General features: G+C 30.5%; 1 protein-coding gene across 1 annotated transcript; it reads right to left on the minus strand.

Annotated features, from left to right (window-relative positions):
- Positions 1-1,570: 1,570 nt before the first annotated feature.
- On the minus strand, positions 1,571-16,300 carry LOC142331487 (isochorismatase domain-containing protein 2-like). Its single transcript, XM_075377428.1, has 4 exons — positions 16,156-16,300; positions 15,019-15,228; positions 8,646-8,762; positions 1,571-4,097 (listed from the first exon to the last, which is right to left on the minus strand). The coding sequence occupies exons 1-4, from the start codon at positions 16,285-16,287 to the stop codon at positions 3,951-3,953; spliced, it is 606 nt and encodes a 201-aa protein (XP_075233543.1). The 5' UTR covers positions 16,288-16,300; the 3' UTR covers positions 1,571-3,950.
- Between the last annotated feature and the right edge of the window lie 40 nt (positions 16,301-16,340).

Genomic DNA, 16,340 nt, shown 5'->3' on the forward strand with positions numbered 1-16,340 from the left:
AAATCTTTACAGTTATTTTAAAAATAGATATATATTAACCCTGTTTTATTATCAGTTAAAACCTAAAAATTATTTACTTTTATTGGTAATGCATTAAAAAATGTAATTATTTCAATTAAATCGGTATTTATGCAATAATATTTATTAAAATTTCTTTCTAAATCTTTATATAATAGTAATATTAAAAAGGCAATAAAGTACAATATTTTTTCTTTTAGGAACATGTTTATAAAAAAGCTTCACTTAATTTTAACTTAATCTGTCTGAAATTACGATGAAAAGAGTTATTTCTGAGTAGTTCTAGATAGAACCATTTATAGTTCAATAAAAGATGTAACACGTTCTGATTGACAAAATAACTCTACATTCGATTTCCTTTCTGTCCAGAACATCCTAATTACAAAGACACGTATAAGACTGTTAACCCCTGAACCCACAACTATAATCTGTCTAACCAGAAGGTATTTTCAGTAACTTTGTCACTAAATAGTAAAAAATTCTTTAAAAAATTATACATCATAATAGGTAGTCTAAAAGGCATTGAGCCTTTTGTGCACAAAATAGTGTAACCATATTGTGACAAAAGTCAAGGAAAACTGGTATGTAAGCACTCATAACATCGCCGATGACCTAAACATCTAACTGCGTTAACCATTTGGAGAAAACTGGCTACAAAAAGAAGCCCAATGTTTGTGTACCAATGATCCGACTCAGAAAAATTTACTCAGTGAATTTCTATCTGCGAATCTCTACTGAAACGTAACAAAATCGAGCCATTTCTGAAGCGGTTGATCACGAGAGATGACAAGTGGATACTATGACAACAATGAGCAAAACGATCATGATTGAAGCGAGAAGAAGCTCCACACCGACGCTCAGGAAGGTTATGCTGTGCATTTGGTGGAATTGGAAGGGCATCGTGCATCACAAGCTGCTGCCACCAGGCAGAATGATAGATCTGTAATGTTGATAATTAGTGTGACTGCATCTAACAATTCAAAAGAAACAGCTTGAACTGTTCAACAAAAAGGGTGTTGTATACTATGCTGACAATACCTGATTGCTTACATCTTTAACCACCCATCAGAAGTTAAGAGAACTTGACTGAGAGGTTTTAATGCATCCACCATATAGCCCTAACCTGACACCGTCAGACTATCTCATTTGTTTTGCTCTCTGCAGAACTTCCTGAATGGTGTTAAGTTAGTTTCAAAAGAGGCCTGTGGAGACTATGTGACAATTTTTTGACTGGAAACCTCAGAAGTTCTGTAGCAACAGAATTATAGTGTTGCTGGAAAAATGGCAGAAAGTCATAGAAAAGAATGATGCATATGTGGCCTCATAATGTTTTTTTCTTCAATAACAATAAATGTATACTTAATTTTGGCTTGCTAAAGCTCAATGTTTTTTAGACAATTTGATATTATAAAAAAGATGACAATAACGTACTACAACATTTATTTTATTTTTTGTGGCTAAAGCAGTTTGAATACCATCATAATTAGACAAGTTCTTATAAATTTTTAAATAACCTTCCTATCTGAAATAGCATTTATACATATATATATATATATATATATATATATATATAAAGCATATATGTATATGCTATTTATAGCCTATTTACGCAAAAATTCATTCTACAAATATTACTAATAATATTTATCTGAAAGAAAAAAAGGGCCTGTAAATACAAAATATAAATGCATAATTCTACAGTGATATTTTCAAATAAGAACCATCCCCGACCTTCATAGTGGAGTAATAGCATTTTACCCTTTCATCCGGAAGATCTATAATAAATCCCAGTCAAATATAGCATTTTTATATGCTACAAAATTTCCATACCATATTGTTGTTATGAAATTTTCACAAGTTTTGAGGTTAAATGGTGAATTAATCATCAAAAAAATAAAAAATAGTGATTTCAAAAATACAGCTCATCTTTTTTTAAATAAAAAGCCTCATCACAATCCTTTAAAAACATTGTCTAATCATATTAAATACTTATGCTACAAGTTTGTTACCTAACAAACAAGCTACAAGACAAAAATGACAATATTATAATTATTTATCAAAGCTGCCAGTTAAAATGTAAAGCGTCATTGTAAAATTGATGATTGCCAGTTCCAGAGTTAAAGACAATGAATTTTATCTGAAAGTAACTTAAAAGCCTTTATATTGAATAACAAAAGTCTTTATATTAAATAAAGGGATCACAAATATAATTTTGAAACCTGAATAAATTTATTATTTAATTAAAAGGCCGCTTATCCACTGGTAAAAGTATAAACACTACTTTCATCCATAAAAGTAGTAGAAAAGATGTTTTCTAATAATTTTACAATAATAAATGGAATGTTTTACCAACACTTCCCAACCTTTAGACTCACGAAACCCTTTTTATAATCAATTTCTATGGCAGAGCCCCTTAGGCGTACTATGTCTTACAAGTTAATGGTGTTTAGGAGTAGTGAAACCAGGGGGAGGATAATAAATAGGAATGTAAAGTAAGCAGATATCAAACAATTGTACGATATCAAAATAAAAAAAAATTGCAATCTTCTAATTGTATTAAAATGATCATTAAAATACAATACACTACAGAGTGAACATGAGAGGCCCAGCATTCTGCTTAGTCTCATCTTATTTTCAGCTTGCGTTAAAATAATCTTGAAGCTAAAAGTAGCAGAATAGTTACAGGGCATATCTGTATAAATATGCCCTGAATCACATGGATCGCTGCCCTGACTGTAACATGGAGGAGACTCTCTTTCATGTAGATGTCCGCTGTTCGCGTTTTGATGAGGAATGCAGGGAGATGTTGGGTTTGGAAGATACATTCCGCCTGGAGGATATACAATGTATAATGCTGAAGAGTGTTGAATGGAAAATGGTTGAAAACTATGTGAAGGTAATGGATAGATTACATACATACAAGGAGGTGACCTGCCAGAGAATGAGACATGTCAGAGGGTGCTGGGGCGGACAGGCCCATGGGTGAGCACTTAGAGGAGCCCCCCAAGCATATAGGGTCGTCTCTGCACAATGAGGCCATGGACACTTCACATACTGGCATCTGACAGTATGATACTCCTTACTTTCAGATTCAATGGAGAAAGGGGGAGGAAAAAAAGGTAGCAGGATGACTGATCATCAACCAGAGGAAGAAGGAAATTCAACTTTGCAAATTTCCGTTCAGAACATAATTTTTAGTTATCTTATTTTGATTTCACTTTTTGTTTCTTATTCTTTAATTTCAATAATTTTTATTTCTTTTGTTTTCTGAAGTGGCTGCAGAGCCATTGGGAATTGCACATGGACCCCTTCAGACTCCACAGAATACAGTTGGGAACCACTGGTCTATGTAATTAATCTCTACTACATACATTAATGTGAAAAACATTACAACTACAACCAATTCTCAATTATCAATGTAAGATTTATCATCATGACAACATTAAATCGATTCATTGTAGGGCACAACCCAAAAATTTAACTGTACTTATTAATTACAAAAATTATTTAAGAATTTAATTATTTTATAATAAAGAATCCTATTCTGCATGCATTACTTGCAATGAATCATACTTTAAGTGAAACAAAATAAAATGAAATCAGAAATGTCAATCTAATACCAATAATAAATTAACAGAGAAAGCGAGATCTGACTAATCTATAGCCGAGTTATACTTTAGGAGGGTGCGGCACCAGCACTTCATATTTTATATGACTGAGATTTGGTTTTGTTATACATAATATAATTCAATTATTAAAAAATATGTATATATACCACAAAGAGCTGAAATTGAGCACAGTAACGACATACTTACTAAAATTATTTTGCTTATTAATTTATGACAAATGCGTTATATATATATATATATCATTATATAAAAATGTGTAGCCATTACTGTCTGTTGTTTAAAATTCAGTAATTTTCATTAAAATCACATGACTGCTGCTAATCCGGTCGGCTGATGCGGTTTGTCCAACAATCTTTTAACATCATTATACTTTGGATGGTCTTCATCACCAAGTAATTTAAATAAAATACTTTCACTTGTTGTAATAAAACAACCGATTTGTTTTAATCTCTAAAAAAAAGTAAAAAAAAGTTCTTTTTTTAGCACAGTAAAATAAATAATAATTTGTTTTTTATTTACAATGAATGACATCTATTCCCCCAAAAAGAAAGGCTTCCATAAAACTTACTTACTAAATCAAAGTAATGTACTAAATGCTTTATTTGGATTTAAAAGCTACTCTAAAATAATCATACGATATAAAAGGGAGGTGTTAAATTATTTTATTTAAATAAATAATCATTTTAAAATAACCTAAATAAACTAAAAGAGAAAATAGTTAATCACTACTCTGTCCATTCTTTTTTTTTTTTTTTTGTTTATTTTATTCTGCTTATTATTTGTATAGTAATTGTACTACATATATTTGTGCCGCACTATTTCTATTCTGTTACAGTTAATTTTTTATAATGCATACAAATATGGAGTTTCTCTGTACAGTAACCGATATTTATGTATTAATTAAAGGGCTATTTATAAATTAACCACCATTCAATAAAAATAAACTGAAACAAGATTTACTATTTACAAAAGTTACATAAATAACTTTCTCGACAGTTCCCTTGCAAATCCAAGCACTTGTATCATGACACCAGCTTGTCTATTCCTTCAACAAAAAATGATGCCACGAAAGTATCTATCCATTCATTGATTCCATCCATAAGTTCATTATGCTTTTGAAGTGTCAAAGTCAGCCAATTCTTCAATTTTGTGAATGGATGAATATCAGACATTGCTAAATGAGGGCTATAAGAGAGATGGTCAAAAATATTTCTCCATTTAATCTTGTTTAGTACACCCTCAGTGAGAGTTCATGCATTGTCTTGGAAAAAAACGACCCTTCATCAGCATCCACTGCTGTTTATTCTGTATGGCTTTCCTAAGCTTGTCAATGTTTCATAATAAACATATGTGGTTAATGTCATACACTCGGCTTCACAAATTCTGCCGACAAAAATTTTTTTACAACCCTAAAACACTTGTTTTTTGTTCGAATTTGTTTTTTTGAATTTTTTAGACTGTTCATCGAGTCTCTCCAGTGAAAGCCTATCAGGACTATGAATTGGGGGGGGGGGGGGGTGGCAACCAGAATCGTCACAAGGCAGGTGTCTTCCCCTATGGAGGTTGGGATGTTCATCAAGTCTATGCATCCACTGTTTGGACTGATCCTTCGTCTCAATATTGATGAATCCATGTCACATCCCCCCCTCCACAGTAACATACTGTCAAGAAATTCTTTTTTTATTCTGGTATTACTGAAAAAAATCAACAATGCTGCCATTCTTTTCATCTTATGGTATCTATAAGTTGTTTTTGTACCAATCATGCAGAATACATACAAATCCAATTTTTCTCTAACAATTTCATAAAAAAGTGGACATGAATTTGAGAAAATTTTTCACCATCTTCAGTAATCGTGAAGCAGCATTTATCATGAACAGCTTGTTCAATTTTTTCAATAAATTCATCACTCACAATGGAATGTTGCTACAGAACCATCACTCATTACATTACTTCTGTAAAGTAAGCATATCTTGGGTGCAGATGTTTCTTCTGCTCACAAAAAATGAATGACTTAGTTGCAAGTACCTTGCAACTGGTGGAAATTGCAAATACAAATTTCACCACGGTATAAAGTAGTACAGAACAAAACTTAAAAAAAAAAAATACAAAAACAGGTTTTATTATACATGTGAATTAAACGTTATCCATCCACTTATTCACCATTCGCATTCATTGTATTGTAATACAAGCATGGGCAAATTTTCTACTGAAGAACTCTACTACTATTGTATTCAGACTTTCATCTCAGTCAGAAGATGTATCACTATCCTGGATCTAGCAGTAGGGAATGGTAAAAGTTTCTTATGTGATCTGTTTTAGTCTTTGTGCAACCCACCCACCATGACTGAGTATCACAATTCCCCTCCACATTATGAACATATTTGCACTTCTAGCACAAATTTCTTGCTCATAACATTAATGATAAACACAACTCAATCATCAATAAATCTTAGCAGCAATGCATCATTCTAATAGCAAAACTTAAATCTTGCCATGTATTCCCTTGACAGGAGCCACAATATCAAGATTAACATTTCATTGTACACGATTTTACTATCATTGAACAAAATGAACAACAGTTGGGCATATAATAAAATTATAGATTTCAGTAACATATATACAGTAACCATTTTATTTTCTACAACTTATAAGAAGACAGTTTTGAAGTAGCCTTATAAATAGATATAAAAATAAATGCAGTGTACTGCTGTTTATATTGTTTGAAAAAAAAATAGTTTGATCTATTTCAGAGTTTTAGTACATCAATGTTAAAGAAGCGCTTCTTCTTTTAAAATTTATGAGGAGGTAAAATAGCCTTAAAAAAAAATTATTTTCTTAATAAAAAAAATTGCAATCATTTTAATACGCTTATTAGAATTAGATTTACATGTAAATTTTAGAAGAGATTGACAGAACTGGCTTCACTTGATAAGTATCTCAGTCCAAATTTTGCTTTAAATATAGGCACCAGATATAAAATATTTAATGGAATTAAATCCCATAAAATATTTTTTATAGGTCAATAAATGCAACATACGCTCTCCATCTCCTTTCCATGTATCTCTCACCTATTACTCTTAGCAGCCCTGTAGTATCCCTTGTTCCAACACGTCTTTTAAATCTTGTTCTTCCTCAATACTGCCATCCAATTTATTTTATATCTTCTCATTTTGAACCCTTAATGGCTGCATATGATAGTAAACTAATTGTTCTACGTTTTTCACACTTTCTTTTTTTTTTCTTTTCTATTGATACCATTACTGTTTCCCAGAAGTCCTCCAGCCAGTTTCCTTCTTCCATTGCATAGATCTATTAATAACAACTCTTCTGACTCTCCTAGTGCTTTGAACGGTTCAATTGGTATTTCATAACATCCCTTAGCTTTTCCTTTTCTTATCATTTTAATTGCTTCATTTATTTCACTACTATATACTACATTTTTTGATCTTCATGAACTTTATACTCTTCTTCCACTCCTATAACTATTTCTCTTGGCTTTTCTCCTAATGCATATAAATCCGCTATGTATTCTTCCTATCTCCTTTTTATTTCTTCGTGCTCATTAAGTGTTTCCCTATCCTGTGCCTCTCTATCTGTCACATTTTTCTCCAGTTTCTCTTTAAAAACTATTTCTATGCTACTTTATACATTAGCTCATATCTCCCATATTTTTCTAAATTTTTTGCTACGGTACATTTTTTCTCAAGCCACTTTCCCTTAGCTTTCTCAGTTTCCCCTCTTAGTTCATTATTCAACCTTCTATATTTCCTTCCACCTTCTTCTGTTTGTACATCTTTCTACTTTCCCCTTTCATTCATCTTGTCTAACATTTACTTGTAACCCACTCTTTTTTTATTCTGTTTCTGATTTTAAACCCTATTGTCTCTTTTGCTGTTTGCTTTAAACTCTTCTTAATTTTCATCTACTTATCATCCGTATTACTTGGCTTATCTCCCATTCTCATTTTTCACATCTGAAAAAGCCTCTCTCATACAAATGTCAACCTCAACTTCACAAGCGATAGCATAAATGGCTGCATGGCACACCTTGTTTTCATAAAGCTTATGGCGACCAAGGGATACTGGAGTAAGTGATCACCTTCTACCTAGTGCCAACAGCGTCTAAGGAAGGTGGATGAGTGGGTAGAAGGCAGGACACTCTATTGTACTGGGAGTGAGAAATTTTTCCCAAAGATGGAGGAACAGTATTCTTAATAGTATTATTTTCCTAACTGTAACCTTAGTAAGAGACTGGATAAAAATATAAGTTATAAGTATAAATTTATGAATTACTAAGTAAGTATGTAGTATTAATTAGTATTAATGATTGTATGTAGTATTAATTTGGTCACTATTAAAAATTTGTTTTGGTAGGTCTCAAGAAATTAAATCATGAGATACATTACATTAGAGAATAAAGTATTCAGAATCAATAATTATCAATGAAAGCCGTCAATTAGTGTAGCAATTCACATGTTTCTAGTTAAATTTTTTCTGTGGTTCGATTTCCAGCCAGAGTCTGGTATTTTCTTTCTCACTTATGATTTCATTCATCTCATCCTTCTTCTTAAAATATGTGCAAAAGCATTCAAGGATGTTTAATAAGATTAAAAACCATACACTAATAACCACAAAGAAACTTTATTACACGTTTTTATTTCTCTCAAAAAAGTTACATTTTATTTCTTCTGTAATTTTTATTGAATCAGAAATCTTAAAAAATATATATATTTATGTTCATAATAAGGTTATTTATTTTCATAATTTGAGGGCCTAAAGTAACTGTAAAAGATGGTAAAGATGAATCGCGTGAGCTAATATTCTGTATGCCAAGAAGCCCAAAACTAAGCATATGTTTTGAAAAATGTAATCCACCTCTCCATTTACAACTGAATTCAAACTACATATCGGTAGTGAGAAAATGAAATTTAAACTGTGAATGTTAAACTAGAATATGATTTAATAATTGAAATCAGTATTCATAAACCAACTGTACCTGAAGAGCCAGAATTCTTTCTTCTTGAGAAGATGAAGTACATGCATCTGCAATAATATGAACTTGTATTCCAAGAGCGCAAAGTTCAGCAGCAGTTTGTTCAACACAAATATGAGCCTAAAATATATTAAAAATCTAATGAAATTTATTCAATGATAATAAACCCTACAACCTCTTAAAATTTTTCTTCTTTTCTGTTCATCCTCTCTCCCTCCTTGAATTAAGGAAAGTAAGGCTGACTGATAAAATATCTACCCTAAAATAGCAATCATACACAGCAGAATAAAACGTAGTATATTAACTGGAATATATTCAAATAAATATCCTAAATAAATGTTTTAAAACCAAAATGTTTGATAAAATACTGAAATGTTTCCTTTCACAATTGCTACTGCATGTTCTCTTATGTTATTATATTTAATTTTGTTTACAAGGTTTATAATATCATAGCAATTCACCTACTAAAAATTTCAAAGTCAGTAATAGACACAATAACCTAACTCATGATTATTAAATGACATCAGAATCAGAAAAAAATCTCTAATGAATTCACCCATGATGGTTAATAATGTAAATGATCAAAAAAAATATTCTTTAATGACAAACCAAACCAACTTTTCTTTTTTATTCATCTTATACTGGGGTTTTGGTCTGTCTTGCCCCCATCATCACTGACTGAGTGATGATTGTAGGGACATTGTGACATAAATTTAAAAAATATATTAAAATAATTTTTTTTAATTTTAATAATTAGATAGACTAATGATGATATTAAGCATATAGTAGAAAACAGCTGAAAAATACAGGACGCATAAATTGTGTGGTTTGATCCAGGAAAAGGAAAGCATAAGGAAAGAGCACTTTTTGTTCCCGACCAAGTTTATTATTTATGTTTTGCTGGGTGAGCAACTTAAAACTGAACTAAACCAACTCAAATTGCAGTTATTTGAGTGTCACCTCAATATACTGTCACTGCTACTGGAAATAGCTATTGCAATATGTCACTGCTGTTGCAATAGCACCACTATTGATTGTGTATATTATTGTCTATTGTCAGCTGTAAACTGTTCATGCTTCATTGCAATATAATGTAATTCCAGATCCTTTCAAGGAACACATCAAATATTTATTAAAAAATTTCCAAATGTCCATATCCAAGTAAACAGTAGAACACACAATTTAATTAAAAAAAGACATACAAAAAGGTAGGTTTCAAATGCAAAATGAAATAGGTGTCAGGATTCCAGAGGCCAAAACTGATATTTAAAGAAGAGTTTCTGTTGGTCCAAAAAAACATCTATATGTAAGCTATCCAGAAAGCATGTAAAATACACTTTTTGCCATACGATACTTCATGATTTAGATCTGAAATAGTCTCATTTAATAATGTGCAACAATTTAACAAAACAGTCAACCCGAAATATCTTAATTATTGCAACTGGCTTCTTAAAAACGTTGCTGATGTACAGATAGACCCGGCATTGAATTCAAGTCAGATGAGACAGTTTCATTTATCTAGGTGTGTTAATTCATACAATACTAGTTATTATAAGATTGAAAATCCGAATATTTGATTGTTCATTTCACAATGACAAAATCAGTTCATGCTGTACTATTTCTGGTAAATATATAGTGAGGCCAATATTTTTTTATTGGATTCTCAATATAGAACTGTACCATACAAATTTTTGAAGAATTCTACGTACAGTTAACACATCATGAAAAAGAAAACAGTTTCTTCCAACAACACAGAGCAATTTGTCACACATCAAATGATTGGCAACACATGTTCATGCAGCTTTTACAAAAGAATGAACTGTCAGCTAAGGTCAGTGGCCTCCATGTTTCCCAGATTTGTTTAGTTGCAATTTTCTCCACTGGAACTATTTGAAAGATAGAGTTTATGAATCAAATCCCCACATTATCAATGAACTGTTGGCAAACATTCAACAAGAAATCAACGGCATTGATAAAAAATTTTTGAATTAGATGACTCTCAATATAAGTGTAATACTAGAACACAAATGTTCATCACTGTAGAGAATCTTCACTTCAAAATCTTTTGTAAAAAAATGGTAAATATGTAAACTTGGTGATATAAATACAGAATTTAACTTAAGCTTTCATTTTTTTATTTCATTCAAAAAATGTTTCAGTTTTATCCCTAGAACAGTTTGTCGGGCTGGGTCTCAAACACAGCAGTTTTCATTTTCAAGTATTTTCCTACTAAAAGTTATTGTTTTGAATTGAGCACTCATGTACCTTCCCAAAATATCCACAAGAGGTTGTTGATGTTGTAATCCAGCACTTATCATGTCAGTCTGTGAATAACAATTCAGTAAATTGCACATGCACCTGATAGATGCTGCCTAATTGTTCTGTTACTAATTTAAGTCTGTCAAATACAGTGTTTTAGTTTTGTATATGTAATTTTAGCCAGTTGTGTAATGTACTGTGATTAATATAAACTCTACCAATGTTTTGTTAAACTTTTAAAATAAAATGGTAGGGGAATGAGTTTCTAATAGTGAAATTGACAGAATTTTATATAACGATTTAAGTGAAATTGATGATTCTGACGCTGATCCAGATCTCAAACTATTCAGTGATTATGATAGCAATAGTGAACGTGAACTTAGTGATAGAAAGACAGAAACTGTAGAAACGAAACAGCCTCTGTTTCTAGTGTTCCACCCACTTCAACCAATGTTGCTGGTGCAGATTCAGGAACGATGCCATCATGCTTCTATTGAATACCAAACAGCAGAGATAAAAATACCAAACAGAGAAAAGAAGTTTTCCCACAAAATGTCAGAACTAGGCAGCACAACATAGTCTCCATGCACTTACCTGGCAGTGTGAAACATGCAATGAATTCACCACTAGAATCGTGGGAATTGGTTTTCAATGAACTCTTGATTGACTTGGCAGTCGAATCTACAATTACTTTTATTGACTGTAAAACAAAATTACCAAAGTAATCCACATTTGGCTAGATCAACAAACATGAATGAAATAAAGGCTTATTTTGGCCTGTTGTACATAGCTGAAGCTCTGCATGGGAGTAAAATATACAGTGAAAAGTTTTGGAGTACTGATGGGACTGGGGTAGAAATTTTTAGAGCAACTATGTCTTTTAAGAGAATTAAAATTTTTGACCCACTGTGTCAGATTTGACAATATAAATACCAGAAAGGAATAAAAAGCTACAGATAAATCTTGCTGATTTGAAGAGCCTTCTTCATATCTTTATCTCAAATACTTAATAAATATTTTACTCCTCCTCAAAAAATGTGACTAGACTAAATGCTGGTCCCTTATAGAAGACGATGCAGATTCAAGATGATTCCCAAACAAGCCTGTAAAATATGGATTAAAGGTTTCAATTTTACCTTGATCTAAAAACTATTATGTGAAGCATTTGAAAGTCTTTGCAGGTGTTCAACCAGATGGATTCTTCAAAGTCAGTAATAAAGCCAATCACATTATCTTGTGGCTTACAGACTCTACAAAAGGCTCTAGGTGAAATCTGACAACTGATAATTAGTTTAAATCTTACAATGTTACTAAAATGTTGAAAAATGTCAACAATCTCACTGTTGTGGGGACTAAAAAAAAAAAACCTCTAGTTCCACCAAAATCTTTTGCAAAAAAACACAAAAGAACAATATTTTAACATGTTTGCTTTTCAGAAGACCTCACATTAGTTTCACATGTACCTCAATGTAACAAATGTGTGTTACTTTTCCCATTAATGCATGATGATAATGGAACTGATCCATGAAAAAGTCAAGCTTAGTAACGTATTACAACAAGATTAAAAGATGTCAATGAAATTGTTGATGCTAATGTGTGGTGAATATACGATAGCACTGAGAATGAAATGGTAGCACTAAGAATGCAACGATGGCCTTTTTTTTATTTTTTAAATTTTTGTACATTGCAGCATTTAATGGTTATATTGTTCTCAATTCAAAATTTGAGTCTATGAAGCAAAGTTAGATCTTAGAAGTAACATCTTGAAACCTTGGGAAGTCTCTTATAAAGCTGTACATGACAATGTGCACTACACAACACAATCTTCCATGTGAAATTCAGCATCTTGCTTCAAGCCTTTCTGGTACAGAAGAAGAAAGAAGAGCTGATCCACAACAAGGGAAAAGAGGAAGATGTTACAAATGTAAAAACAGTAAAACCATGTATTTCTGTAAAAAGTGCAAGCTGTGGTTGTGTCTGATGCACACAACCACTTGAAAAGTACACAACAACAACTTTACTTTACAATTGCACACAACAACTTTACTTGAAAAGTAAAGAATTCACTGATACGTATCTTTTTTAACCATCATTAATTTCTCTTCTAATCTATGTCAAATTAAACCTTACATGATTACCTTTGTAAATATGCATTTAAAAGACATTAGAATAGGGGTTTTCATTTTTAAATATATATATTATTTTAAATACTTACATTTTTACTATAAAAAACCAGTATTTTTTTTAATTCCTTAGAAATAGCTAAAACCTTTTCAAAATGAAATATTATTATCTTATGGAATCTTGTACTTCACTAAATATTAATTATTTTTTGTAATTAAATACATTTAATACTAATATATTGTGTTTTATCTCTTGTGTACAACATATCCAACCTAACCATTCTTGTCACATTTTTCCACCGTGTGGTTATGCTGCTCACCCACTATAATAAAAGTGTTCTAGAAAAGGATGAAAGGATCAATGTAACAAGTGAGAAAATATATAAAATTTTGATTACAACAGATTAAAATGATAATTAAAAGTTGCAAAGTAAAGGGAGGCAAAAATGTAAATAAAAAACACTCTAAAAGAAGATGGGAATTATCAAAACTCAAAACTTCAATTTGAGATGGAGAGTAATAGTGATATGAGGCAAGGGATCTGCTCCAGGGCAGATAATCCAATGCATGATTATGTTAATGGGCATACAAAATGCTATAATTATGAAGATTACAATGGTTTATTTAAAAGTTATTTTTCGTTAACAAAAAGAGTAATAGCATAGAAAATTCAATTTATACTTTTTCACATTTTTTTTCTGAGATCTTCATTAAAATAAGTAAATTATTTACAGAGAAACGTGAATCTAAATAAAAGTTTACAAAAATCATGGTATCTAATAAAACAACGGGTTCAGTTACAAAATCTAAAATTGGTTATGTAAAACATGGAATATGTAAAACATGGAAAGGGTTATTTATAATCAATCATTGGGAATGAATAATTCAGAAATTACAACTCAAAATATTTAATTATTACACGTCTCTATTAATACAATATGTTTTCTTTAGTTTGATTTTGTAAGTTTTTTTTTTGTTCATAAAAGATCTCCTACAACAGAAATTTTAAACTCATTGGAAAGAAACTCCAGTCCCAAAACAGAAATTAGATCTGCAACCTTAAATATAGCAGGCAGATTCTAATTACAGTGCCATTTAAGAGCAGTCAAGATCTTTTTGAATAGATATTTTTTTTAATTTTTCAACTAAATGTAATGATCATTATTAAAACTTTAGAATGACTTACTGAAAACAATCACTTCAAGAGGTATTTTGTATTATCAGTACATGAAGTATGATTTTAAAAATACCAGGCTTTGAAAAATTCATATCCTAATAAAAAAAATTTCATTATTAAAATTAAGGTAACTATTTAAAAAGATGATGTGCATTCAAATGTCAATAATCTTGGAATATGTTGTTACAGTCATTGTGTTAGTCATCAAGAAAACAATTAAAAACTGTCACTGTACCATAGTTTTTAGATTTTACCATCTTTGTAATAACAATAATAATAATGACTTTTTAACTTTCTCTTGACTTATAAAGATTTTAAAATTTAGAATCAAAATAATACATATCCCCATGGTTAGATTAGTTTAGTTAAGTTTAACTCAAGGTTAAGATTAGGTTACATTAGATAATTAACAACTCCAGGTGCTGAACTTCTTACAATATCAACATAACTGAATGTTTGGTTCTCTTGATAATCTCATTTAATTAACCTTAAAATATTAAATTGGTCAATTTAAAATGTAAACAAAGGAATATTGAAAGAAATTTAAAGCGATATTCTCGTTGCTACAGGAATATGTAATTTTTTGATTTTTCATTTTAAAATCTTTATAAGTCAAAAACTACAATAAAGTGACAATTTTTATCTGTATATTTACAATCAGTGCAGTGAACACAACATATGTCAAGATTATTGACCTTTGAATACACTTCATCTTTCTAAATTATTACCAAAATTATTAATAAAAAAAACACATTAACATAAATTGTAATTATAACTTACAAAATCTAAAATACTTAATTATATGACAAACAGTTACCTGCATACCAAAGAGTACAACACACTGTACATTCCCATCACATAAAGAATCTAATTGCATACCCACTTCTGGTATTGCCATACTAAATTTTGTTTTTGAATAAATTCCATGAGCATGTGATATGTCTAACTCTTTAACAGTTTTACCATATATTTTAGGACATTGTTCTGTTACTATTAGAGGTATATCAAATAATTTTGACGCTTGAAGCTGCAACAAAAAAAACTTTACAATTTAGTGGCATATTACAATTTTGTATTAATGAATTTCATTGTTTACTGAAATACATGAAACACTGTATGTAGTATGTAACCCCAAAATAAAATAATTTTAATATTGTTGAACTATATTTATTGATGATATTCTTATTAGGTTGTTTAAAACCTACCTTAGTATGAATATCAAGCATTTTTGTTGAATGTTACACTTCTCTATAATATATGGATGCAATGTAATAAAGTTCTCACTCCAAATGCAGTTTATGATATGTGTTCATGTAAATACCTGAATATATTTCTATATTACATCATTATCTTAAACAACAGCCAACAGACACTGTCTGATTATATTAATGAACAAAAATGACAGTCACATCACTTATCCTCTTAATTAACCCCTACTCTATATTTCACACCCTAATTAATTCTCATTTCATGTAACATAATATTGAATCTGGTAAAATAGAAAATATTTATTCCTGAACAATGACAATACATACTATTGATAAATTTAAATCCAATCATTAAAAGCCCTCATCTTAACAGTTTAATTAAAGAATTAAAATGTTTAAATTCTTTTAATAAGGTGTGAGGGGAGTCTCAGGAGATTTCAAAATAAAAACATACATTATTGTATTATTTTAACTTTACTTACGTTTATGATGAAATATGCTTAAAAAATTTATGAGAAAACACAACAGAATGCAAAAAAGAGTAAACAAATATGCAATAGTCGCCCATTAATTAAAAAGGATATAAAAATAGGATATTATTTCCCGCCAATTCTAGTTGTTGTTTTTTTTTTGTTTTTTTTTAATTTAACTATTCTATGAAAAAACCCCAATTTATCACAGCTTAATATTGACATTCATAGGTTAGATTTGGCAATAAGAATAAATTCCCGTTAATAGCTCATTACCATCTTTCCAGCTGTTTCTACTATTTCATCGAAATACAGTTGCTCTCCTCTGCATTTTTCTTGCATATCACAAAGAAAGAAAACAGTTCTCTTGACTGGCAAAAAGCCATACTTTACCATGGTTGGAGCCATTTTTAATTTAATGTACACGTACCGCCGTCAGTGATACCAGATGATTACAATCT

The sequence above is a fragment of the Lycorma delicatula genome, chromosome 10, assembly GCF_047948215.1.
Source record: "Lycorma delicatula isolate Av1 chromosome 10, ASM4794821v1, whole genome shotgun sequence".
Taxonomy (NCBI): Eukaryota; Metazoa; Arthropoda; class Insecta; order Hemiptera; family Fulgoridae; genus Lycorma; species Lycorma delicatula.

Excerpts from the sequence above, each read along its gene's own strand:
- LOC142331487 (XM_075377428.1), bottom strand. The coding sequence starts at position 16,287 with ATGGCTCCAACCATGGTAAAGTATGGCTTTTTGCCAGTCAAGAGAACT. Across the intron at positions 8,763-15,018 it reads TTGTACTCTTTGGTATGCAG|GCTCATATTTGTGTTGAACA; the intron begins GTAACTGTTTGT and ends AATATATTTTAG. Across the intron at positions 4,098-8,645 it reads AAAGAATTCTGGCTCTTCAG|AGATTAAAACAAATCGGTTG; the intron begins GTACAGTTGGTT and ends ACTTTTTTTTAG.